The 27,681-nt window shown below is 41.8% G+C and overlaps 1 protein-coding gene across 4 annotated transcripts in view; it reads right to left on the reverse strand.

The window, feature by feature from the left end:
* Positions 1 to 3,474: 3,474 nt before the first annotated feature.
* Positions 3,475 to 27,681, reverse strand: part of RAPH1 (Ras association (RalGDS/AF-6) and pleckstrin homology domains 1) — a 330,513-nt gene continuing 306,306 nt past the window's right edge. For 3 of the 4 annotated variants that reach the window (XM_082260726.1, XM_082260725.1, XM_082260727.1), the window contains 5 exons: positions 16,177 to 16,287; positions 13,178 to 13,276; positions 10,370 to 10,490; positions 8,577 to 8,719; positions 3,475 to 5,802 (listed from right to left, as the gene is read on the reverse strand). In XM_082260726.1, the coding sequence (XP_082116852.1) occupies positions 3,814 to 5,802; positions 8,577 to 8,719; positions 10,370 to 10,490; positions 13,178 to 13,276; positions 16,177 to 16,287 (2,463 nt within the window). In that variant the 3' untranslated portion in view covers positions 3,475 to 3,813. Of the gene's footprint in view, positions 5,803 to 8,103; positions 8,174 to 8,576; positions 8,720 to 10,369; positions 10,491 to 13,177; positions 13,277 to 16,176; positions 16,288 to 27,681 lie in introns of all 4 variants that reach the window. The other variant, XM_082260728.1, reaches the window with a different exon arrangement.

The following is a 27,681-nucleotide window of genomic DNA, read 5'->3' on the forward strand; positions in this document are numbered from 1 at the left end:
GGGCAAGTACAGTATATACACCTTTCTTACACAAGTTAGGCTGGCCATACATTATGCAATTTTCTTATTCAATTTCCCTTAGATTTACCTTTCAACTATGTAGTGCAAGGGCCTGACTGATTGCATACAAATTGAAAGTGTTTAGATTTGACCTCATATTATATGGTTTAGGTAAATCGAAGGAAAACTGTATAATGTATGGCCAGCCTTAGTTAGCTCATGTGTTAGGAGAAGCGAGGAGACAGTTTTAAAGCTAGTAAGATGTAAGCGTGAATTCTGCTTTAATATACATTTTGTTATAGAAACAGAGACAAATTTCATTTATTTGGTGTTTTTTCACTGTGACAATTTTACTGGCTGATCACGTAGCCAAAATGACCATTACCCTGGAACTACATCGGTTTAATGCCAGCATGATCAATAAAATCACAAAGCAAAACCAAAAAAAAAAAAATAGGTTTTTCAAGACAGATATATGGAAGACAGTCATGAAGTGGTTAAAGATCTCAGAAAACTAAATACATTAGCAGCTTTGTGAATAGGAACTCTACAGGACCTACAACACTGATGTTGTGCAGTTAAACTGACAGCTGTGTACATTTCACAGCAAAGCATGGAGCAAATTCTTCATATAAAAATTTATTTTTTTTTTCTCAAATTGGGATTTGAAAGCAAATGATGTTCACTTTCTCTGTATTTCTATATTTACATATAGGAGACTTCATATTACATACACAAGAGTCTTTGTTACAACCAACACATTATAAAACATTCCAATTATTGTCCACGGCATCTTTTCAAGCGTGCAAAACCGATCCACTAATGAAAGAAGTAAGGATGACAAACCTCTCATTCCATGAAAAACAGAACTGACTGGCCATTTTAGTATTAGCCTGGATTCCTACAAAGACTAGTAACTGAACTTGGACTGATTTTTTTTTTTTTTTTTAAACAACATACATCTGAACAATCTTATATTCTAGAAACCCAGGAGGATCCTTGTTTTATAAAGGTCAGTCAGAATCTCAAAGTTTCTGTGGTATTTTTTGTTTTTGATATTTTCCCTAATACATACAGCCTCCAATAAACCGGGGTCAGATTCTAACCCGCCAAATTGTTAACAATGTTGTAATATTTACAGCCATACCAAGCATAACATTATTACCGTATTTTCCGGCGTATAAGACGACTGGGTGTATAAGACGACCCCCCTATTACATGATCTACTGGTAATACTTATACTTAGGTTACCTTGGAGATATTATACTCGGCGTATAAGACGACCTCCCATTTTTGGGGGATTTTTTGAGGTTCAAAAGTAGTCTTATACGCCAGAAAATACAGTAATTCAAAATACATGCAACAGTAGTTGTTTGGAATTCCGACAGCACGATCTTCATCTTGGCCAATTTATACCCTAAAGAAGCTCTGACACAAAATATGATGAAAAGTGAACTCAGCGGTTCAAGTAAATCACACAACTAAAATATTTTGGGTCAATTTGAGCCAGGTGGTACAATGTAAAAATGTGTTTAAAGGAAAACTCAAAAAAAAAAAAAAAAAGAAATATACACATAGATATCTTCCATAAAAGCCATTCCATTATTTAATGTTACCAAAAGTCTGTCCATTTTAATCTGCATCAGTTATGTATTTCCAAAACTGCCAAAGAAAAAAAACAAACATCACTTGGACTGATCATAGCAGGCAGACCCTCTACTTAGTTTTCTTATGTCTTTCAGTCACAGAAAACTAGTGGACTTGCCTGTCACAGTGCCTCCAGATTTTAAGTAGGTAAAAACCTGCAATGAAGGCTGTTATAATTTTCACAAGTGTACACAGCTATCTTTCAGAGAACTGCATTCTCTACAAGACTAGAGTTTCCCTTTAAAGTAAATCATTCAGATATCTTAAACATTTAACATTAAAAGTTTTACTTAAGCGTATATACCACAAGGCATTTGCCGTTTCCTCACATAGCCAGAAACCCTGCCACTGTAGGCCCCTCGGATTTAGTTTCAGTTTGATACTAGAAGCTTCCTAATATCTGGGTGAAGCTGTGTCCAGCTGTACTCCACGTAATGCATTTCTGGTGCCATCAAGAACATTCTTATGGGATAGGGCAGAGTATAGAAATTAAGAAAATTAAAAGCCAAAATCAAAATATAAAAAGGTGAATTTAATTTTTTTTTTAAGAGGTCCATAGGTTTACTGGCTTTAAAGGGTAATAGCAGACCCCTTTGGCTTTAATTATGAATGTTTTCACAGAAGATTCACATATTTTTGAACTTTAATTCAACTGGAAAACTTTGTGGATCCTGGGTGAAGGTTGTGTGAAAGCATTTATAAATAGACCCCCTTTTTGTCAGGACTGTTTAACCACTTGCCGACCGCTCACTCGAGCTCTACTGCGGCAAAGTGGTTAGTACCTGTCCAGCGATGTAGACCTACGTCGCTGGACTCCTCCCCTTGTGGGCGGCGCACGCGCGCCGCCGGAGGCTCGCTTCCGCTGTATTCAGTCACAACGGGAGTCGGGCCAAGGGAGGAGCGGCGGTGATCACCGCCGCTCTTCCCCGATCGTTGGGGAATCGAGTTTGGAGATCCGCCCGCTTGTGTAAACAAAGCGGGCGGATCTCCTAAGTGACAGACAGTGACAGATTGCATAGCTGAACATGCGATCTGTCCCTGTGTCACTCAGTCACCTCCCCCCACACACGTTAGTAAGCACCAGACATACATTAACCCCTTCCCTGCCAGTGTCATTTTTACAGTAACCGTGCATATTTATAGCACTGTTTAATGTAGTAATGTCACTGGTACCCCCAAAAGTGTCAAAAAGGTCAGTCAAGGGTCCGATCTGTCCGCCGCAATGTCGCAGTCCCGCAAAAAAAAAAAAAAAAAAATCGCAGATCGCCGCCATTACTCGTTATAAAAAACCCACCAAAAATGACAGAAATCTTTCCCTTAGTTAGTAAACGCAATAACTTTTGCGCAAACCAATCAAAATATGCTTATTGTGATTTTTTTTACCAAACATAGGTAGCAGAAAACAAATTGGCCAAAAATGTAAAAAAGATTAGATTTTTACATTTGGGGGGGGGGGGAATTTTATATAAAAAAAATGTGAAAAATATTGTTATTTTTTCAAAATTTACGCTATTTTTTTGTTTATAGCGCAAAAAGTAAAAATTGCACAGGTGACCAAATACCACCAAAAGAAAGCTCCGTTTGTGGGAAAAAAGGACGTAAATTTAGTTTGGGTACGGCATCGCACGACCGCGCAATTGTCAGTTAAAGTCGCACAGTGCCGAATCGCAAAAAGTGGCCTGGACGTAAGACAGCAAAATCCTCCGGTGGTAAAGTGGTTAAAACATCTTATAGATTCACTTCGAGTCATACTGATGTGGGTGACTTCAATAGTAGAATATCTACTGTACCAAATTTTAGAACCTTTTCTAACTCAATCCAGACAGAGTGAGATAAAACATTCTTGTTATCTTTTATTGTACATCTGCTATATTATTAATTACAGAATTATATGCCTATTGTAGGAATACATGCAGACACACTGCACATCAACATACACTACAAAAAGGTTTCTTTATATGTAGAATATGAACTGTTTTTGGTCCTGTTCACACTGGGAACGAACAATGGATCTCCAGAAATTGTTTCTGCTGAACAGGAGGCATATGAAGTGCACAATGACCCTTATCCCAAACGGCATTTCTTGACTGATTATTATGACACAAGGATCCTAAATTCAAAGTACATTAGTTTTCAAAGTTTGTAACTAGACAAAAAGTTAATTGATTACCAATCTCCAGAAAGTTTGGTATTTTGGTCTCTTTTAGGTGGCGCAGGAGGTGGTCCCCTTCGTAACGTTGCATAGCCTGATAAATGGCTGCCACCATAGCAGTTTGGTTTTTTATTGTCTCCTAATAGTTCTGGTGGTGGTGGAGGCAGTACCATATCATCCATTGTGGCAGTGGGTTCTGGTCTGGATAAACGGGCTGAGGACAATGAACTATGTCGTGTAATAGACTTTCGCTGCAGTGTCTTATTAAGGTCAGCAAGAAACTCTGGCTGTACACTTAGGCTAGGCTTCGGTGAAGTTGGTACTTGAGGACTGATGGGAGAAGGTTCTGGCACTTCAGCCTGCATTAGCCTCATGCTATCATTTCGTTTCGGTCTTGTAGGTGGTGGGGCCTTCTTGACAGAAGATTTTGACCATGTCTGAGGTTGTGGGTTCACTACAGCAACTTTTGGAGAGGTGCTGCCAGAAAATAGAGCAGGAGGGCCATCTGGAGGCGGAGGTGGAGGTGGAAGCAGCTCAAGATCTGCTGGTGGAGGTGGAAAATCAGATTCTGAATCAGATGGCGGAGATGGAAACTCCATGGTGGTTTCTTTTGCTGAAGGCAACATCTGAGCAGAAAGGTTTCCTTGCTGGAAGGCCATAGGCAAGTTTACTCCAGAGAGATTAAGTTTAACTGGCTTTGGTGGAGCTGCAGGTGGGTGTGTCGGTTCCTTAGATGGAGATCCAGGTGATTCCTCAAATTTACTAACAAGGCTGTCCACAGAGGACTTCTTTGATTCAAAGTATTCTGCAGAACTGTTAGACTTAATGCTAGAGTTTCGCTGTGGAGTAGGAGGTGGCTTTTTGCCTCCAGGACTTGAAGTCTTGCTTGATTTTTTAGCAGGAGAGCCTGTTTTGTCTGGTGTTGGAGAAGGTGGCGGCACAGGCGATGTTGAAGGAGGAGGTGGAGGTGGTGGTGGTGGTGGAGGGGGAGGCAACAAATCTAAGCTACTCTCAGGGGGGGGAGGAGGAAATTCAGGTGATGGAACAGAAAATGGCTGCCATTTTGGTTTTGCTTTAACAGCTGGGGGAGACTGGGGAGCAGTACTTGGAGTTGCTGGCTTGGGGGGCTGGGAATCTGAAAGAGATATTTGTGGGAACTGACTGGCAATTTGCTTAACTGAGGGCATAGTTGACTGTGGGGAAGAAGGAGGCTTGGCAGAAAAGCTTTGTTGTTTAGGTAATGTTGGAGGTGGCGTTGGGCCAGATGGAACTGATGGCGCTGAAACAGGCTGTTGGGTCTGGGAAGGTGTAAAGTGTAGCTGCTTTTTTGGTACTGTAGGTGGTCCTGTGAAAACAGTGGTTGTTGGACTAGCAGCAAGTGTTGCAGTTTTAGCAACAGGGACAAACTGCTTGTTTAGAGCTTGGAATGGTGGTGGAGGAGGTGGAGGTGGGGGTGGAGGTGGGGGTGGCGATGGGGGCGGTGGAGGAGGCTGTGCAGACTGGACTGTGTTATTTTGTTGGACCTGATGAATTTTAAAAGGAGGTGGAGGTGGTGTAAACTGGGGCATAGATGTTGCACACGGGTTTGGTTTTAACATTGCCATGGCAGATCCAGGAGGGGGTGGAGGAGGAGGAGGAGGTGGTGGTGGTGGTGGAGGGATTGCTCCATTTGGTGTTACTAACACCTGTGGTTTTGCAGCAACTGTGCTGTGTTGAGTTGTTTGGATTGCTGAAGGTGCTTTGAAGGTTGGCCCTGGGTACTGAGCAGCATTTTGCAACCTTGTAATGGTACTATACTTTGCAAACAATATAGGAGCAGACTTGGACTGAGTGGGAAGTGGGGGAGGAGGGGGTGGAGGCGGTGGTGGAGGAGGCGGGGGTGGAGGCGGAGGTGGTGCCATTGGTGATGGCTGAGATGCAGCTTGAGGTGAAATAGCTTTAATCTGGATGTGTGATTGTGGAGTTAGTGATGTTAGGGGTCGATTTAAAGTCTCAATCCGAGCCTAAAATTATATATATAAAAAAAAAAAAATTAATATAACCATATACATAGAATAGAATATATTAATTCTATAAACAATACAATTGAAAACGACAGCATAAAAAAAGGACAGGAAGCAGTCAGAAACGAACATAGAACAATCAGACAAACTTTGAAATACACATGTACAGACCACTTTAAAAAAAATAATTTGCAGATAATTGCTTTTAATTAGACACAGCAATTAACAATTTCTATTTTTAGTCATGGTTTACAATGTCCAGGGTAAGAGAGAGATTACAAAAAGGAAACATGAATAACTTGCAAACTATATGCTGTAGAATGAGGGTATGACAAAAAAAGACAGTTTCTGAAAAGACAGCAACACAGGGACAACAGTGATAATGCAGTAGAGCCAAAGGAGAGGGGGCAAGTTAGGCAGGACATAGCTTATTTCCCTATACTGCAACAGAAGCTCCCAGAAAAAGATGCAGTATTTTGTCAATCCATTACAAAGATGAGTTTGCCCGTTGTGTCCCAGTATGACCCAACTTGCTCTCTGCACCCAATATGTGCAACTGCAATGGAAACACGTATGTATTAAAAAAAAAAAAATATGTCACTTCTTTTGACAAAGTCTACTGTAAATACATTTTATACACTTTTTATTGATTCCCTGGATGCTGGAACTGTGCCCTTTTTTCTGCCTAGTGGTGCTTCAATATGGGTGTAAAATAATCACTGAGGGTATTCATATGTATTACATATTAACAGGACGTTTCCAAAATGTTTCGTATTAACGTGCTCTGTGAACGCGAATAATGTTTACAAAAAAGGGTTCCTGTTGTTCAAGTCTAATGAAATTAGAGAAATTTACACAGGGTGGCTAAAGCTGGCCATAGATGGATAGAAATTTGAACAAAAGTTCTTAGGAAAAGAAGGTTGTAAAAGTTCCTTAGTTTTTCAAATCATTAGTGGGTCAAATTGCTGTTTGTTTTCAACCACAGTGATGGGAAAATTGAAAGGAATGGGATAGAAATTTTTTCTTGAATGAAGCGCATTCATTCCAAAATCAAATGTTAAAAGGAAGCAAAAGCTTTCAAACGGCAATGAAGGTTCTGAGAATTTTCCCACAAATTTTCCTAAACTCTTCCTAAAACTTTTTGTTTGAAATTCTATCTATGGCCAGCTTTACCAAACTCTCTAGAGTGTTTGTATATTGCAAAATTGCCAGGTCACATGTTTCATCCTGTAAATTTTCACATTTAGGATTCTTTAGGCTTTTATAAGTTATAACTAAGCAGAAATCGTGTCAAAATAACAATTGTGGTTAAGTGTGGTGAATGAACTGCTGGCTTGTGTATGATAGTCTGGCCTACTACTACTACTTGTGTGAACCCCAGGCTAGCTTGCTACCCTCATTTTCTACCAGTCTGAAGTTGAAGGAGAAAGTAATAGACAATTGGGTTGCTTTAGCAAAGGAGTATTGCATATTCACTTTGTAAAGCAAGTTTTTACTTCGCTAGATACATGAAGTGAGACTATTTTATGAATACCCAATCACGTGCAAGGTAAATAAAAAACAAAATTAAGTCATTACAATTTAACCTTATTCACTAAACAAAGTGAAAATTCACTTTGCACAGTGAATGCGCTCTACTACAAAAGACCGGTGAACCGGCTAGGTAGGGGAGTGGTGGTGAGCGGTAAAAAAAAAGTACTTTTTTTCTTTTTAGTGCAGTACAATGTGAGGCAATTCACCAATAAAATCTAATAAAATGTCTCTGTGTGACATTTTAATAAAATAAATTTGGGGGAAAAAAGTGAACAGTGTGATCCACCACGATCTGTGCAATGGTACTACTGTGATTCCGCCACGTCCCACCAGCCCCTGCATTGTAAAAAGGGGACATTCAAGAGATGTCAGAATTGCCTGCAGCCAGATCTACTGCCTCTGAAAAGAGTACCAACTGCAGATCAATTTCAGAGGGGTGTAGAGAATAGCTGATGTGTTTATCACAGTACAGTACAGGACAGACAGTGGGGAAGGGAAGAATAGGTTGGGATTCCATTAGGCTTTAGGACCAAATTAACATATCTTTAAGTTACCATTTGAGTATACTTCCACTGTACACAGTTTTCATACACAAGGCCCAATGTTTTTGTATATGGAAAAAGTTAACCAATTAGAAGCCATAGGGTATTTATGTTAAGATACATTCATGTTCTTAAGAAAGGATTAAGGGTTCTGTAGAAAGTTAGTCTGGAGGATTCCAGTTAACAACATCCAGGTTAAAAAGGTGCTTTTCATATGACCCCTGACCTTAATACTGCCCCGTACAAATCGCTGTGGGCTTGATGGCTTTAGCAGAGGTGGGCTTCGCATTTGGTACCTGGGACAACGAGGCAACAGGAGAAACACGAGCAGTGAAATAAAATGCGTGGCGACAGAAAAGCAAAACGATGCAAAAGTGTATATTCTGACCCCATTCATTAAGATTTCCCATACAATAAAGGTAATTTAGCAAATATATAAAAGGGTCAAATTATTTATTTTGTTACAAATGTCTCTTAGCTATGGACTCAAAACTTGCCCAATGGAATGGTCTTGTGACAACATCATGGAGATGGCTTTGTTCAGAAAAGATGAATGCCACACACTTCTGTATAATGGGATGGGAAATCAGGTATGGGGTACAGGAAATCAGTGAAGAAACCAGCAGCCTGCTATTCATGCAGCCCAGCTGCGCATGCCTACATTCTTTACATAGGCAAGTACTGTGCAGGTGCTGCTACCTTGCTGGACTCCTCCAGCTGGGTCCCTCTCTTCCAGGCTTCTGAGAAGATGGAGCTCACAATGCTCTGGGAACGGACGTGGCATGAGGCCAGGGAGTCAGAAAGTCCGCTGTCTGATTGGTTGGAATGGTTAGATTGTGATTCTGTATAAAGAACACAAAACACTGCAAGTATATCCCAAAGCATTTTAACCAAAACCTTAGTCATAGTCTCTACAATACGTCTCAGAAAAACCTAATAAAGCTAGACAGGTCTATTTAAAAGTGTGCATAACCTATAAATGTATTCTACTCTAAATATGCAAGCATTGTTTTTTCATTCTAAAAAATCATTCAAACCCCCACTGGCTTTTCATATCCTACAGACTAACAGATCTCGGTACCACAGTTCCTACTGCCTGCCACAGCCATTAAATCGAATTCATTAGTATTGTCCTTTTATTAGATACACTGTATATTCTGCAGTTATTAAGCCCAGAAAGAAAAAATACATACAATTGTATTTTATATAATCAGGTACCCATAAAAAGTTATGTTAAATATAAAGAATTTAGATTAACTACCTGCAAACCCAGAAGGTGACAGGTGCCAAGCGGGATCAACAGTTTTTATCTTGCTGGAAAAGACAAATGCTGAGGAGATCAAGCTACATGTGCTGTTGACTGACTCACACCTTCCCTCTGTTCTAGTGGTGATTTAGTAAGTTTTAAACAGGCTGCCAACAAATATGTAGACACCACTGAGCTTTATATTAGACAGCTCAAAATCATATCCAAATTGAGAGTCATAATCCACCTTGCATTAAAGAGGATCTGTCATGTTGTCCTGGATGAGCAAAGTGACAAGTTCTTTGGAAAGCTCAGCATCCCCTGCCGCACACACTAATACTCACCTTTCTTGTGATCCACCATTGCTCTGCTTCGCTGTCGAAGCTTTGGGTCTAAACCATATGTAAGCTCTATGTTAGTCAGTATCAGACTTTATATAGGGTTAACCATCTTCTCCCCTTCTCTACCTGACAGTGCTTGAGTCTGGCAACTGATATTGCCAAAAATCCAGTGAGCTTTTGCGCTAACACAGCTGCGCTAACACAGCCTCTGCTGCACTGAAATTCCAAAGCAGTATTGTTCTTATCTCACCTCTTCCTCTTCATAATATAAAGAGTGTTTTGTCAGCTCACTACATGAAGATCGACAGGCATTTTATTTGTACTTACAGCTATTTTTAACTGATAAAACATGGGGAAATGAGCAAGTAATGCAGAGATGTACAGTATATATATATATATATATATTTTTTTTTTTTGGCCAGTTATGCAGTTTAAGACTGATCACACAGAAAGCAGTGGGAGCAGTAAAAATCCTTTATATAATTTTGTAATGGCTGCTGCAAAAAACGGAACCACAAAGTCTAGCCAGGAGATGCAGCCCCTTTTCTCAAAGTGAAACCAGTATATTAGCATATTATTCTTTCCATCCACCCCAAACTGAATATTATTTCTGGGTAATTTTGATTTTTCAAAAATAGGATAGGAATACATAAAAATATCACAAATATTCAGTTACCATGAAGCTAAAAAATATTTCTTCAAATCAGTCTTTATATTTCATGAAGGTAATAATTATTGCATGGAAGAAATAAAGGGAAGAATTTAGCATACCCAAAAAGTTAAAAGCTGAACCTTCTGTGCTCATTTTCCATTTTACCTAAGTAAATTATATGGGTCAGAGCTCCTGTGCTGTGTTCCTTCCTAAAGGAAAAGATCCTGGCTTAAATCAAAATTCTCAGACTTACCTGGTAAACTGGAAGAGCTGGATCCGGATTTCATGCTGGAACTAGACAGTGATGTCCAATCATAGGCTGCCTCTGTCCTCTTCAAAGCCTCCTGATAATTAGTGTACAGCTGCTTCCCATACTAGAAGAGACAGGGGCACTTTATTCATTGTCATACACACTTATTGAGCACCTAACCAGTGCCAAGACAAAAATGTTGAAAAAGGGGAATTTAACCCCATCTTGGCTATGCAGTTCAGGCCCCCAAGGCCCAATGGCTAATAAGATGGATGAAGAAATTCATCAGGTGAAAGAAAGAAAACACTAGCGAAAAACTAAGGCTGGCTGGGAGCATGTGTGTGTGTGTATGTATGTACAAGATCTCACAAAAGTGAGTACACTCCTCAAATTTTTGTAAATATTTTATTACATCTTTTCATGTGACAACACTGAAGAAATGACACTTTGCTACATTGTAAAGTAGTGAGTGTACAGCTTGTATAACAGTGTAAATTTGCTCTCCTCTTAAAATAGCTCAACACACAGCCATTAATGTCTAAACCGCCGGCAACAAAAAGGAGTAAACCCCTAGGTACAATTGTCCAAATTGGGCACAATTTGCCACTTTCCCTACCCAGTGTCATGTAACTCGTTATTTTTACCAGGTCTCAGGTGTGAATGGGGAGCAGGTGTGTTAAATTTAGTGTTATCGCTCTCACTCTCTCATACTGGTCACTAGAAATTCAACATGGCACCTAAGCGCAAAGGACTCTGCGGATCTGAAAAAAAGAATTGTTGCTCTACAAAAAGAGGGCCTAGGCTATAAAGAAGATTGCCAAGACCCTGAAACTGAGCTGCAGCATGGTGGCCAAAACCATACAGCAGTTTAACAGGACAGGTTCCACTCCAAACAGGCTTCGCCGTGGTTGACCAAAGAAGTTGAGTGCACGTGCTCAGCGTCATATCCAGAGGTTGTCTTTGGGAAATAGAAGTATGAGTGCAGCCAGCATTGCTGCAGAGGTTGAAGGGGTGGGGGGGGGGGTCTAGCCAGTCAAGTGCTCAGGCCATACGCCACACACTGCATCAAATTGGTCTGCATGGTGTCACCCCAGAAAGAAGTCTCCTTTTAAGGTGATGCACAAGAAAGCCCGCAAACAGTTTGCTGAAGATAAGCAGACTAAGGACATGGATTACAAGAACCATGTCCTGGGGTCCGATGAGACCAAAATCCACTTATTTGGTTCAGGTGGTGTCAAGCATGTGTGGCAGCAACCAGGTGAGGAGTACAAAGACAAGTGTGTCTTGCCTACAGTCAAGCATGGTGGTGGGACTGTCATGGTCTGGGACTGCATGAGGGCTGCCAACACTGGGGAGCTACAGTTCATTGAGTGAACCATGAATGCCAACATGTACTGTGACATACTATAGCAGAGGATGATCCCCCTCCCTTCGGAGACTGGGCCCAAGGGCAGTATTCCAACATGATAACAAACCCCAACAGACCTCCACGATGACCATTGCCTTGCTAAAGAAGCTGAGGGTAAAGGTGATGGACTGGCCAAGCATGTCTCCAGACCTAAACCGTATTGAGCATCTGTGGGGCATCCTCAAACAGAAGGTGAAAGAGCGCAAGGTCTGTAACATCCAGCAGCTCCATGATGTCGTCAGGGAGGAGTGGAAGAGGACTCCAGTGGCAACCTGTAAAGCTCTGGTAAACTCCATGTTTAAGAGGCAGTGCTGGAAAATAATGGTGGCCAGACAAAATATTGACACTTTGGGCCCAACATAGACATTTTCACTTACAAGCGTACTCGCTTTTGTTGCCAGCGTTTTAGACATTATTGGCTGTGTGTTGAGTTATTTTGAGGGGACAGCAATTTCTTCAGTGTTGTCACATTAAAAGATATAAAAAGAAAATATTTACAAAAATGTGAGGGGTGTACTCACTTTTGTGAGCTACTGTATATGTGGGAGTTGGATATAGGGAGACGTCCCTGCAGCCTTTCATTTTCTGCCAGTGTCCAAACACCTAAAAGCAGCTGCATGTAACGATTTAAAGAATTCTGTGTCCTGTACTGTATGATTACGAAATATATAATACAATAATTCTTAAGCACTATATAAATAAAATGTTTATTATGTTATTACACGTTCTCCTAACATGCTTAGAACTTGTGTTACTCTGTGCCTAGCTTATATACAGGCACCTAGTATGTGCCCAAGTCAGGTTTGTAAACATAGCGTAGAGCACAGAGATGACACTTGTAAGGCTGACTAAATCCTGCAAGAAGAGGCATCTGTACATGTACATGTGCCAGAAGTCAATAAACACCTACTGACTTGGAACTGAAACACTCTAGAAGACAGGCAGCAACTCCCATTGCAGTTTTTTGTATACCAGACTTCAGCTGGTTTCAGAGATCAGATGCCTCTAATGGTTTCTATAGGGTGTGTTTTTCTTTTTTTGGAAGAATCAACTCATTACAGCATCACTGGATCAATGTCAAAACTTTCTGGTATTGTTCACTGGATCATTACATTCTCCTTTGCTCAGTAACTTGTCCAGACCTGGACAGTTCACCATTATGACCCTTACTGCTCCTTTTGATGATACTTTTGTCTGTTTTTATCCTTAGATCTGGCAGTTGACAAGACTTCTAATGAATGCACGGTAAGGAATCCGATGACTCTTCCTTTCATTGACAGTAAAACAGACCAAGACTGAGTAACCAGATGTGGACAATGTCTTGAACACCAAGGCCCCAGGCCTCATGTAAGATGAATGTGTTCCTATTGTATAGGTGGAAAAAAGAATGAGATAGAGATTACCTTTGCTATGCGGATTCCATTAACCCACTGGTGTAAAGTTCGGACATCATCACAGCATAGATACTTGATATACTGGGACTTTTTCTGAATTTGAGGATGCTGTAAAACGAACAGGCCCATCAATATTTCATTCTAAATGCTCAGTTGTACAGTAAAAAGCACCAATGGTCTATGTGTTCGAAATACATTCACAATTTGTTTAGGATATATACCTTTAATCTAGCAACAGCTCAGTATGAAGCCCTAAAAATATCAAGGTGTCATAACAGGAAAAGGCATCTTTCAACCATCCTTGTTTTGTCAGTACAAAGTGGATTCCTGGACCCAAAGGGGTGTAACATGCCAGAAATAGGTGTGTATTTGCTGCAAACAAAGCTGCAGATGAAAGATCGGCACAGGATGAATCAAAGATAAGGGACAATTCCAACTGCAAGTTAAAGTATTTTGAGGTATAGTCTGTTATAATGGAGATGCATTCTAATTGGAAGGATACATACATATGTATTATTTTCTATAATATGGGTGTGTGTAAATATTTTAATACTATACATTGAAAATAATATTTACATTAAACCAATTGCTTTAAAACTCCTACAGACTTATTTACGCTGGGGAATCTAATAAAAGTTACACTAGCAGTACACCACTGGATGGCAGTGCAGGTATAGAATTGGGCACAAAAAAAAACCTGTGAATATTTACATAGGATTCATAGGCATCCTCATTTCATAAGATTCTGAAGTAGGATTAGAACTGTCAGTACAAGGCTGATAAAGCTCAGAAGACCAACACTATTATGTCCATGGAAAAGCTTTCTAGCCACTATAAAAAAAAAAAAGAAGAAAAAGAAAAAGTACAAGGACTTATTTTTTGATACTGTAGCACCCTCCTAGGTAGGTGCTAGAGAGAGAGTATAGTTTTTGAATCTTGTCCGCTTACCAGAGGGATTGCAGGTAAATCTATATTGTCCTCTGCCTACCAGAGAGCGGTATCGGTTAGTGAGGTCTGCTCAATGTGCTCAGGTGCAACTCAGTCTGTCTGCAGAGTGTCTCACACTGGTCCAATAGGGAGGCATATTGAACAGTGGGAGGAAACCTGACAAATGAGTGAACAGACGTTTAATACAGCACTGGTGATTTGGCAGAGGAAAGTGCATCGGTGCATGCTGGGATACTGTATAAAAGCCAGGAGCACAAGTGCTCTGGGTCTTTCGTCTAGATAGAGGAGTCCCGGAGGGAGGGGGCGGCTGCCTCCTCTTTTGTAGAGGTGCCATGCGGCCTTAGGTAGTCGACCTGAGGGCCTAGAGAGTTAGAGAGGAACTGAACCCAGAGGTCCTGTGGTGCTGACTGAGAGGGGAGACACTGAAGGATCTGATTCTGCAGTACAGTGAATACACTGATCTGTGTCAAGGGGCCTGACCTGAGGGGGGCCACCCCTGCAGCTAGAAGAGTCAGTGGACGGACGGGTGTCAGTAAAGGGGATGCTAGTGAGTATCCTGGAGAGAATGTAGATTACCAAGTCTATTGCTGATGAGAAATAGCAAGGAGACTTAACCCTTTCCATACATGTGGCAGTATGGTTTAAGTAGCGCGACTGCTTCCACAAGCAACCTGGTGAGGCCAAGTGAGAGTTGTCCTTATCCAATGTGCATAGTTCCAGTTGGAGTATCCCACTTTTCCCTTTTCCCATCCAAGTTTCACAATAAATACTTAAAGCTTACACCCCTGGACTGTTTATTGAGCAACAAGCCATTGGCAGTAAAGAGGAATGTGTGAACTGTATCCTAAGTAACTGTGTGCTGGTAATCAGAGGAGGCCCAACAAGTCACCATACAGCAAGCCCTACAGGGACAGTGCTACAATACTTTAATAAAAAAAAATATTCTTGGCCATATTCATCTTTTACTGAAAGGGTGGGATATATTTGGATCATAAGGAATATTATACAAGCATAACAAAAGTTTGTCTTTTTATATCCCAGTTTCCAGACACTGCACACATGAAAGTATATAAACAGTAGAAAAGATGGAGTTTTAAGGGTAAGTGTACACAGGGCTTTTAAAAGGTATTTTATGCCTAGCATAATTTCATGCCACTTGCCCGCACCCAGGAAGTAAACTGCCACATATGTGAATACAAAAGCATGACCAAGTACAGCCCTTCATTGTATGGCAGGCTGTACATGGCACATGAGGCTCTCCAGCTGCAGGAAAGAGCTGGGAAATTACATTAGGTGCAAGAAATGCCTGTAAGTTCCCTATGTTTATGAACCCTAAAAGTAATTAAACAGTACAAATGGTGAAGTTATGAAGGTAAATAGATGAACTGCATAAATGATGGAATTATAATGGTAAACAGTTGAAATGGTATAGTTATGAAAGCAAGTTGCTAAACAGTAGAAATGGTGGTGTCATGAAGGTAAGCAGATAAACTGTAGAAATGGTGGATTTATGAAGGTACAGTAAGTAGATAAAGAGAAGAAATGGTGTTGATTCCAAAAACATGCATTAAAAAGTTCATAATAGACTGTAATTCTGATAATAGAAAAGCATTAAAACATTTTTTATTAAAGCTATTCTGACATTTTTTTTTAAAAAATACAGTTGATTTGCTACTTCAAAATGAACTGCATACTACCATAAGCTATTTTAAATGTATGAAAGGCATGTGAGGTAGCACTGATGGGAAGACCTGCGATATGTCAACTCCAATCTGTAGAGTTCATCTCCTACAACTCCGCTCTAGCTCCTGAGTTTACCCCCATAAACATTTGACAGCGTCCTGCTTCGAGTCCAAGTTAGGAAGCCATGTCTGAGTTCAAGAACCAGGTCTTGGCATCATCCAAAGTGAGCAAATACATTTCCAGAGGCTGTAAATTGAATATACTCATCCCTGCCTAATACTCTAGGTTGTATGTGCCATAAAGGACATAGAGGTATGCATTGTAAAGCTCCCTTCAAAACACTTCAGTTAGTGAAGTCATTACCACTAAAGGCTTACCTTTAATACCAGGCAGTAGTCAGTGGGTGCCTTGTATTTGCTGCGATACTCTTGACCATAGTAAACATTAACATGATCCAGTTGAAGAAAACAGACCAAGTCTCTAGATGCCTGAAAATAAAAAGAATTCAAATATTTCTAGTTTAGCGATTAATAAAATATAAATTGTCATTCTTTTATTAGTTTCTTCATGTTTTTACTACTTATGATGCTCAGAAAGTAGGGATGCACCGAAATGAAATTCTTGGCCGAAGCCGAATAATAATAAAATGTTTGGCCGAAGGCCGAATACCGAACGCGGTGTTTTGCATTTTTTCCATTTATTTTGCCAATTTTTTGTCCTCTCTCTTGTCCTCTCGTGTCTCTCTCTCTCTCTCTCTCTCTCTCTCTCTCTCGTCCTCTCAAAAAGTAATACAGTAAAGGACACCAAGGAGCGTAAACCAAGAAATGGAAGGGAGGGTGTCCTGTACTGTACTCCAAGATATGGAATTTAAATGTAAATAAATATTCTTAGATCTTAATCATGCAGTACAGGACACAAACATTCATACACAAGAGTTAGAAGCTCAGAGTTGCTGGGAGAGCATTGAGGCCAAAACCTGTATCAGCAGAAGATTGGATGTCCACTTGGTAAAACGTTGAAAAAGTATAAACCGAACACCAGGTGGTGGCATTACACAACTGGATTTCGGAGGCTTAGTGCTGAAATACGCATCAACGCCTACCGATCTGGTAAAATGGGCATGTAACACAGGAGGATATTTTGTGCCAATCTTGCCACGGTGGACTTTTTTTTCTTTTTACATCAGACACATTTTTTTTTACTTTTTCTAATAGTTACATTCAAACCAAAACACACATAGTTAACAGTTCAGATTCAGCAGTTATTTCACCACATCATTTTAAGCATTCATACTGATGTGTATTGCATGTGCCAATCAATATACCTGTAATGTTTGTCAGAACCTGTATACCCTGAAAAATGGTTAGGTTTTAAGTTGTAATTGTTATGTTACCTGTTTTTCAATACAAAGTTTTATATCATGCTGATATTTCTTTTCTTATTATTCAAGAATTTATTATATTTGCTTTTGAACTGTCACCTATAGGAAAAATGTAATCAACTAGTATTAGAAATGGTGGTAATTATTTCTTACCATTTAGTCAAGAAAACAACCTATGTAATAATGTTAGGGAAGGTGGTGCTAGACGACAATCTTACCTTCATCCTTGTTTCTTTTGGATCTTGAACCCTTTGATCACCCCATGAACTTCCCATTTTAGCCAGGTCTTTGCAAGTCATGTTTGCCAGATTATTGTGCTCTCTCCAGCTGATATCTCTCTAGGTACTCCTGCTGCTGTACCTAGCTTCTCTACCACTTAATACTGACCTTAGGCTTGTTACTGACTATGCATATGCTTGATCTCTACCTGCTATTCTGCTACTGGACTCCGGGTCTGCTCACCTCCTGGTAAGATGATCCTGAGGGACTGCGACTTGGTAATAACACACAGCAAAACCCATCTCCACCAGCAGGAGCTCTGGTGAACATCAATTAGTGCTTAAATTTAATGCCTCGGATGAGCCCATGTCATCCACTAGGGTGACCTGCTTCTGTACATATCCAGCTGGTCGGTAGGAGCCTCTACTGCTATAGCTACGGGCCTCTAAAGCCTGACCATGACAGGATAATCTGGCCCAAACATGGAGTTCGCCATAGCAAATGCTGTGCTCCTTTCAGGCAGCAAGTTGCAGAGCTATGTTACTTATCAAGAAAAATTAGCAGAACTGGAAAGTTTGGTGGAAAGGGCAACAGGAGGAAATCCAGGCTCTGAAGAAAAAATTGCTGGACTTACATTCACAAGATGATGCTAATGCACATACGCCTCTACCACTCAAGTTCAATGGAGACTCCTTCCAGTACAGAGGTTTCCTTAATCAGTATTGCATAAACTACTGTGCAAAAGTTTTAGGTAGGCGTGAACAAATGTGGTAAAATAGGAATGCTTTCAGAAATAAGTGTTAATAGTTTATTTTCATCAATTAATGGAATATAAATGAACAGAAGATAAATCCAAATCAAATCAATATTTGGGGTCAACACCCTTTGCAATCGAAAGAGCATCAATTCTTCTAGGTAAACTTGCACACAGTTTTTGCCACGTACGTTGTTTTAAAAACATTTAACCACAGTTCTTCTGTCTCTTCAGGTAATCCCAGACTCACTCCATGATGTTGAGATCAGGGCTCTGTGGGGGCAGAACCATGACTTCCAGGACTCCTTGTTGTTCTTTATGCGGTACATAGATCTTAAAGACATTGGCTGTATTTTTAGAGTCATTGTCCTGCTGCAGAATCTATTTGGTGCCAATCACACGTCTCCCTAATGGTATGGGAAATATCTGCCTGTATGTCTCTACATTGAGGACAATGCTGATCCTGACTAAATCTCTGAGTCAAATTGCAGAAATGCAGCACCAAACTTGTATGGAAACTACACCATGCAGACAGACACTCATTGTGCTGCTCTCCAGCCCTTCGGCAAACAAACTTGCTCTTGCTACAGCCAAATATTTCAAATGTTTACTTCTTAGTCCAGTGCACCTGCTGCCATTTTATTTGCACCCCAGTTCCTATGTTTTTGTGCATAGTTGAGTCCCTTAGCCTTGTTTCCACATCGGAGGTATGGTTTTTTGGCCACAAGCCTTCCATTAAAACTACTTCTGGCTATACTTCCCCAGCCTGTAGATAGGTGTGTAGACATGCTGTGTCTCATCTGCTGCATTGTTTCCTTGGCTGGCCATTGCGTCTACAATCCTCATCATTGCCTGTTTTTTGTGTTTCTTCAAAAGAGTGTGAACAGTACATCTTGAAACTGAAATCTGCCTTGAAATCTTTGCCTGGGAGAGACCTTGCTGATGCATAAAACTATCCTGTGTTTTGTTGCTGTGCTCAATCTTGAAATGGTGTATGCCTGTAACATGAAACACAACACCACCTTAGTGGCAGAGTTTGGCTGTTCCTCACCCTTTTTTTTAACCTGCCTTCGCAGCTGTTTCTCTTTCAATTAATGACTGTGTTTTAACCTATATAGGAAATTGATGATCATTAGCACCTGCTTGGTATTATTGGTTAATCATTCACCTGACTCTAATCCTACAAATTCCCTGACTTTGTGCAAGTGTAAGAATTGATGCTGGTTTGAAAAGGGTAGGCACACCAAATATTGATTTGATATAGATTTCTGTTCGGTTCGCTCACTTTGCATTTGTAAATTGATAAAAACAATTAAAATAATAGGATTTTTGACTTACCGAAAAAAATCAATTTCTCTAAAGTTCATTGACGGACACAGCTCCTGATTCTTCTTAACCATTGGGTTATACTGCCCCCTACAGGAATAGGACAATAGGCTGGAAAAAGCTTGACTACACCTATGGGCAGTCCCAGGGGATATACACCCACTCTCAGCTATAGGCACTCAGTTTTGTTACAAGCAGTGTCAGAAGAAAGCCAACTTCACAAAGGGGTAGGTGCTGTGTCCGTCAATGACCATCAGAGAAATGGATTTTACGGTAAGTCAAAAATCCCATTTTCTCTTTCACTCATTGACTGACACTGCTCCTGATTCTTCTTAACCATTGAGACGTCCCAAAGCAGTGTTAAACCTGAGGAGTGGGAAAACCTTAGAAAAAAAATCCCAAAGGCTAACCATAGCCAACCAGGTAAGATAGAGCTCAACCATAAACAACAGGAGCTCACCTGAAAAAACAATACACCCTCAAAGAGGACCGGGTCCTTTAAACAGCAGCCAGCAAAACCTTGCGGCCAAAAGAAGCATCCGTAGATGCCAACACATCCACTTTACAAAAAACGTTGTAAAAGTGTGCACCGACAGTGCCTTATCAGGGACGCCGAGAGCCAGGATGGAGAGGCATCTTTCTCCATAAAACGATCGGCAATTACTCCAGTTCCGGGAGTGTGTGGGGGCTTCACATATGCCGACCAACATGCTACATGGGTATTGAACGGAATATTATACAGGGATCCTTCCCCTTCCTTATTTTGGTCCATCTTGGACCAGGATTAAGAGACATACTTATTAAACTCATATCCCAATCAAGAAATTGGGATATGAGTTTGCCTAATATTGCCTATCAAGAAAAACCCACTGAGGATAAATAGATATCCCCTTTATGGGACTCAGCTGGAGGGTCTGCCATACACTTTTTCTACCTTTTAGAACTGCTGATGTCAATATACTATACAGGTGAAAGATTACAGAATTACCACTACGTGGCTCTTGCTTCTGTTTGGTGAGGAGGGAGTGCATATTCAAAGAGGAATTTAGCATGTTGCTAGGATACCAGGAGTGGAGTATGAAATCCCTGATGACGATTTCTATACCATAAACCTGTGTATTTATCGAAACGCGTTGGACCATACACCACTCCAACAAACAGAAATACATGGACTTCCCCGAACCAACAATATCCAACCGGGAAAAAAGAAAGATAAATTCAACAAGGAAAGGACATCGTCTAGAGGACATACACCGGCAGCACCAAATACAGATGTCACAACTGGTGATAATGGTGGAGTGGAGTATGAAATCCCTGATGACGATTTCTATACCATAAACCTGTGTATTTATCGAAACGCGTTGGACCATACACCACTCCAACAAGTAGCCCAATCAATGTATATGTATCATGAACTCGATTTTTAAAGCCAGTATGTAACCTGTTTGTATGCATTCTCTACAATGTTTATTGATATCCAGTTATGATTATCACTCTGAGAGCCTTTGGCTATAATAATTAAATAAAAAATATATTTGATTTAAAAAAGAAAAAAAAGTGTGCACCGACAACCAGGTGGCCACCTTGCAAAACCTGTGTCACTGACGATTAAAGACGGGAAGCCCAGGAGACACTAAGCACCCTAGTAGAGTGTGCCTAAACAAGGAAAGGAGGAACCTGACCCCTGATGCAATAGGCCTGAACCACCGTCTGCCTGATCCAAGTAGAAATGGGCGCAGAAGAAGTGGACAACTCTTCGTGATTTCCGCCTGTGAACGCAAATAGAGAGTCTGACTTCCTGACAGACTCCGTAGCTGCCAGGTACACCCTAATTGCCCAGACCACAGCCAAGACATGCAAGGCAATTTCCTTCAGATGCTTAGGCCTGGGACACAGGGAAGGCAACACAATGTCTTCATTCAAATGACAGTCAGAGACCACTTTAGGAAGGAATGACGGACAGAGGCAAAGCACCACCTTATCCTTGTGAAGCACCATAGGGTGAACGACATAACACCGTCACTGCTGACACCCTGCATGCAGAGATGATAGCCACCAAAGACGACCACCTGCTGGGGCAATGTAAGTAGGGAAACCTCCCCAATATTTTCAAATATCTGAAAGCACCACATTAAGGATTCCAGGGCGGCAACGGAGCCCGCACTGAAGGAACCAAATGTCGGACACCCTGATGAAAAGGTGTATGTGGCCAAAGGTCGTTGAAAAAAAAAACGCTAAAACCCGATACCTGGCCCTTGATGGTACTCAAGGCCAATTTTTGTTTAATCCCCATTGAAGGAAGGTTAAGATCTGATCCACCGAGAAGAAGCGAGGATAAAGCCCAAGAGACTCTCACCACGCAATGTACATCTTCCACGTACAATGGTAGATCTTCTTAGAGGCAGATTTCCAAGCTTTTAACAGCATAGGATTCACAGATTCAAACAAGCCTCCACCCTTCAGCACCTGGCGTTCAACAGCCAAGCCGTTAAAGCCAGCGACTGTAAGGCAGGTTGGAAGATTGGTCCTGGGGACAGCAGATCCTCCCTGAGAGGAAGTCCCCAAGGAGCATTGTTGACCAGCCGTACCAGATCGGCATACCAAGACTGGCAAAACCAGTCTGCAGCCACCAGAATGACCGGAATCCCTTCTGCCTGAATCCTGCACAGAAGTCGTGGCAGAAGTTTGAGAGGGCTGGAACGAATCAGTCAGCCCACCTTAGAATGCTGGCTACTTACCAAGCCGCCAGGACACTTCTTGTTCCCCCTTGGTGATTGACATAGACCATTGGCATTGTCCGAATGAATTCCTACCGGACACCCCTGAAGACGATTGTTCAACGAGCCAGTCTAATAGCTCAGAGTTCCAGTACACTAATCGGCAGTCTTAACATTGCCAGGGTCCAGACCCCCTGAGCATGTCTATGCTGAGGACGCCTCCTCACCTGGACAGGCTGGAATCCGTGGAGACAACTGTCCAGTACATGAGAAGGATTTTCTCTGTCAAAGTGCCAGAGAGCAAAGCCACCACTCAAAATCGTGGATCCTTGACCCATTTCACCAGAATCTCTGTAGCAGAGATCTTGTGTGGAACTGTGAAAACAGATCGTCTCGAGGGTGGACAACATCAGGCCCAGCACACGCATGCAAGTCCAGAGGGATGACCGCCTGCTGAACAACAGAAGTAGACTGTGTCCTGCAATGTCTGGAGTCTTTCCCAAGGAAGAAACACTCTGGCTGAGGCAGAGTCAGACCCAGATAGACCATTTTTTGTGGACAGAACCAAAGTAACTTCTGAATGTTCAGGATCCCACTGAACTCCCTCAGAGTTTGCAGAGCAATCACCAGTAGTCCATCAGAGCAGTCGGAGACTCCACTCACAGAAGGGTATCATCCAGGTACCCCAGTTCCGTGATCCCCCGCTGACTCAAAAAATACCAGCAACAGGGCCAACACTCCTGTGAAGACCCAAGGTGTGGAGGGGAGACCAAAGGCCAGCTCCACAAACTGATATGGTCCTCGTCCACGGCTGTTTTGGACAACCGCACTGTTGTCAAGGTAAGCAGAAAGAGGAATACCCTTGCCGCTTTGAAGGGCCTGTGGGTGCCAAAAAGAACAGGCGCCTTCGACGCGGCATTAGCCGCAACCTCCATTTTTTAAGTTTCACGCACTGACACAAACCGTGCATTCACCAGCACCTATTTAAGCGCAGCTAGAGAAGCAGAGGAATCACTATCTGAGCACCCAGGGTGCGTGGACGCAGACCCAGTAGTGTTGCTGTATGCTGAGCTCACCCCCGAAAACATAACAATTAGGGGAGGCCACTGACTCTGATCCCGCAAAGGAGACGCCGGTCAAGGGTCCACAAATTAACCACCTACTGGACCCTGCAAAAAACAATGGGGTCGCCCTCCGAGCCCTCTATAGAGGACATATTAGGACACAGTCCCCTTAAAAGGGGGCCACCCACCATGACACGGAAATGCAGGCAGGGTATCCTCGATAAAACAAGGCAGGTGCCCCACACAATAATGGCAGCAAGACTGAATAAAAATGAAACTCCCTTACAGCTCCACCTGGTCCAAGTGAGGTGCCAAGCTAACCATATGGCCCAACAGGCTGCGGCCTAAATTTTTTGTGGGGGCCCAGCCGCAATTGCACGGATCCTCAGCCCGGCAGATGCCCAAAGGAAGAGTGGGGGGCTTCAGCTACACGCACTGGGGCTAACCCCCAATGGCGGCGCCCAAGCCACGGCCTAAATTGTTGAGGAGGACCGGCCGCCAGGACGCGAGCCCTAGCGGAGCCAACCACCAAGGCGCAGCGGAGGGGAAGGCGGATGCCCAAACGAGAGGAAAGACCTACAGTGACTGAAATTTTAGAGGGACTGGGAGAAAGGAGGGGAACCCGGGGGTCCGGCCATCTCAGGGAGTGTGGGGACAGCTACTTACCACACCAGGAACAGGGTGAGCACTGCTCCGGACAGGACACGGCTCCACCGTAATGTGGGTGCTGTCGGCCAGAAGGAAACGCTGCGACTCAGCCTGAAGCCAGTTCGTATGTGTCCCTACGAGACGTTTAACTCGCAGGCCAGCCCCCATCCAGTGGGGCTATGTCGGGGCCGACCTAGCGCAAGGCCGCGGTCTGCATGCGCTTACTGGCCAGACTAAGGGACCCTAAGGATCTATATTATCCAGTTCGTCGCCCAGTCCGGCACTTGATTGTAGTTCTCAAAGAAACAAAATAAGAAAAGAGGAAAAAAATTCAATTCAAAATGAAAAAATTGCCAGGAAAGACAGAACTAGGTACTTACTCCTGACTAGGCAGAAAAACACTGAGTGCCTATAGCGGAGAGTGGGTGTAGTACCCCTTGGAACTGCCCATAGGCGTAGACAAGCTTTTTCCTGCCTAGTGTCCTACTCCTGTAGGGGGCAGTATAACCTGGTGGTTAAGAAGAATCAGGAGCTGTGTCCATCAATTAATGAAAGAAAAATCTATAATTTTTAAAACATTCTTGCTTTACAGCATTTCTCCACACCTGCCCAAGGCTTTTGCACAATACTATATATCTAGAGGAATAGTTTCCACATCTAGCATGTTTTTTAGCCAGACATTAGGATCAACTAAAAGATTTGTGTGAAAAAACTGGTCAATTGTGTTTACAGTCCCCTACCAATACCTATGGAGGGCATAGGTCTATGGGCACCTCCATAGCATATGTATCAAGTCTGCTGGTCCTCTGTTGCATTTGGAACAGTTCAGGGAATCTCTGCTGTTCCACTGAAACAGCTTCTCTGGTGCATGGTATTTTCTATGTATTATAAATAGTTGTGTAAGGCTATGGGTTTTATTAAAACTGGAGAGTGCAAAATCTGGTGCAGCTGTGCACGGTAGCCAATCCACTTCTAACTTCAGCTTGTTCAATTAAGCTTTGACAATAAACCTGGACACTGATTGGTTCTATGCAGAGCTGCACCCGACTTGCACCCCCACCCCCTCGTTTTAGTAGATCAACCCCTATGTGTAAGAGAGGGAGATAAATTTGAGTGTAGATAATGCTCTCTCCCATAACTCTTCTGATATAGGATCTAAATCCTTCTCCCAGCCTTCTTTAGCCAGTAACCTAGTTCGTTCTTGTGTTTTACCAAGTAAAATCTCATATTTATAAGATAAACCCTTTCGATCATTTACACTGTGATGGTATTGTTACTATTAAATTATGTTAATATTTTGTGGATGCGTACTTGCACTTGAATTCAATGCCTCAATTGTATCTATTGAAAAAAACCTTTGCTGTGGAAATTAAACTCTTTAAAGTGTTTGGAACAGTTTGAAAGTGCCATATACTTGCCAAATATATTTAACTCCTTCAGCACAACATAATTCAAATTCTTTTTACTTATTTAGCTCTGCATATGTTGAAATATGCCATATTCATTTCTCAGAATACCAGTTTCTAAATGAGCAAAGATGGGATAATTTCAAAACTAATAGTATACCTTGTATAAGGTCTTTCAAATTTTCTTTGGCTCAACCCACCAGCTGCTGAAGTTATGATGTTATAAAATACATCCTAGCATGTGGGGTAGCCAACTCTCCTGCATCCTTAGCTAACTGTAGTCTAGATAGTTTAATACGTAGATGTTTATTCTTCCATATTAATTACTGAAATAAAGAATCCATTCTCATATACCACCTCAACGTTATCCACGTGGGGGACTTGTGTAAGACATAATACCTGTGAAGCCCAAACTATTTTAATTAAACTTGCTCTGCTTATTACTGGTAAAGGTAGTCTAGAGTCTAGACCAACTGGAACAACATTTTTTTAAGCCTATTCAGAAGAGGTGTTAACCACCACACCCAAATACTGAAAAGGTACAGTATCTCACAAAAGTGAGTACGCCCCTCACATTTTTGTAAATACTTTATTATATCTTTTCATGTGACAACACTGAAGAAATTACATTTTGCTACAATGTAAAGTAGTGAGTGCACAGCTTGAATAACAGTGCACATTTGCTGTCCCCTCAAAATAACTCAACACAAAGCCATTAATGTCTAAACGGCTGGCAACAAGAGTACACCACTAAGTGAAAATGTCCAAATTGTGCCCAAAGTGTCAATATTTTGTGTGGCCACCATTATTTTCCAGCACCGCCTTAACCCTCTTGGGCATGGAGTTCACCAGAGCTTCACAGGATACCACTGGAGTCCTCTCACTCTATAATATCATGAGCTGGTGGATGTTAAAGACCTTGCGCTCCTCCACCCTCCATTTGAGGATGCCCCACAGATGCTTAATAGGGTTTAAATTTGTCTTTGTACTCCTCACCTGATTGCCGCCACACACGCTTGACACCATCTGAACCAAATAAGTATATCTTGGTCTCACAAGACATGGTTCCAGTAATTCATGTCCGCTTGTCTTCCACAAACTGTTTGCGGGCCTTCTTGTGCATCATCTTTAGAAGAGACTTCCTTCTGGGACAACAGCCATGCAGACCAATTTGATGCAGTGTATGGTCTGAGCACTGACAGGCTTACCCCCCCCCCCCCACCCCTTCAACCTCTGCAGCAATGCTGGCAGCACTCATACGTCTATTTCCCAAAGAGAATCTCTGGCTAGGACGCTGAGCACATGCACTTAACTTCTTTGGTCGAACATGGCGAGGCCCGTTCTGAGTGGAACCTGTCCCTTTAAACTGCTGTATGATCTTGGCCACCATGCTGCAGATCAGTTTCTGGTTCTTGACAATCTTCTTATAGCCTAGGCCATCTTTATGTAGAGCAGCAATTATTTTTTTCAGAACCTCAGAGAGTTCTGTACCATGAAGTGCCATGTTAAACTTCCAGTGACCAGTATGAGAGAGCGTGAGATCAATAACACCCAATTTAACACCTGATCCCCATTCATACCTGAGACCTTGTAACACTAACAAGTCACATCACACTGGGGAGGGAAAAGGGCTAATTGGGCCCAATTTGGGCACTTTCACTTAGGGGTGTACTCAATTTTGTTGCCAGCGGTTTAGACAATAATGGATGTGTGTTGAGTTATTTTGAGAGGACAGCAAATTTACATGTTATACAAGCTGTACACTCACTACTTTACATTGTAGCAAAGTGTATGTTCTTCAGTGTTGTCACATGAAAAGATATAATAAAAAAATTTACAAAAATGTGAGGGGTGTACTCACTTTTGTGAGATACTGTATCTACATCTAATTGGGAGAAACTTCCAGAGGCTGCATTGGTGGACTTTAAAGTAGGGTGTTCCTTTGCGAGGTCCAGGAAAAAAAAAAAGGAGGAAGAGGGAGTCAGTGTCTTAATGGAGCAGTAGCCTTGAGGTATACTCAACTGCATAAAGGCAATGTAGAAAGATTTCATTTTGATTCTTAGGAACAGGGCATAAGGATGGGAAGGCAATGTCCTTACTAAAGTGGAATGCACCACTTTTGAAAGAAAGGATTGTTTTGGGCGTATTGTCATTGGGCAATATGAAGAAAAGCTCTTTACAGGAAAGGGTTGCCAGTTCAGAGACACATCTGACAGAGGTGATAGCTACCTAAAAGCCTACTATTCCTAAAGGCTGAGCTCGAAGTACAGACAGAAATCTGACCATGCTGTGTTCTCATGCCTAGTGTGGTCTGCTTTTAATAGGAAAGCAGAGGAACTGACAGGAACACCATGTATTCACACAAAG

Source organism: Pelophylax lessonae (genome assembly GCF_965119305.1).
Source record: "Pelophylax lessonae genome assembly, chromosome: 6".
Taxonomy (NCBI): Eukaryota; Metazoa; Chordata; class Amphibia; order Anura; family Ranidae; genus Pelophylax; species Pelophylax lessonae.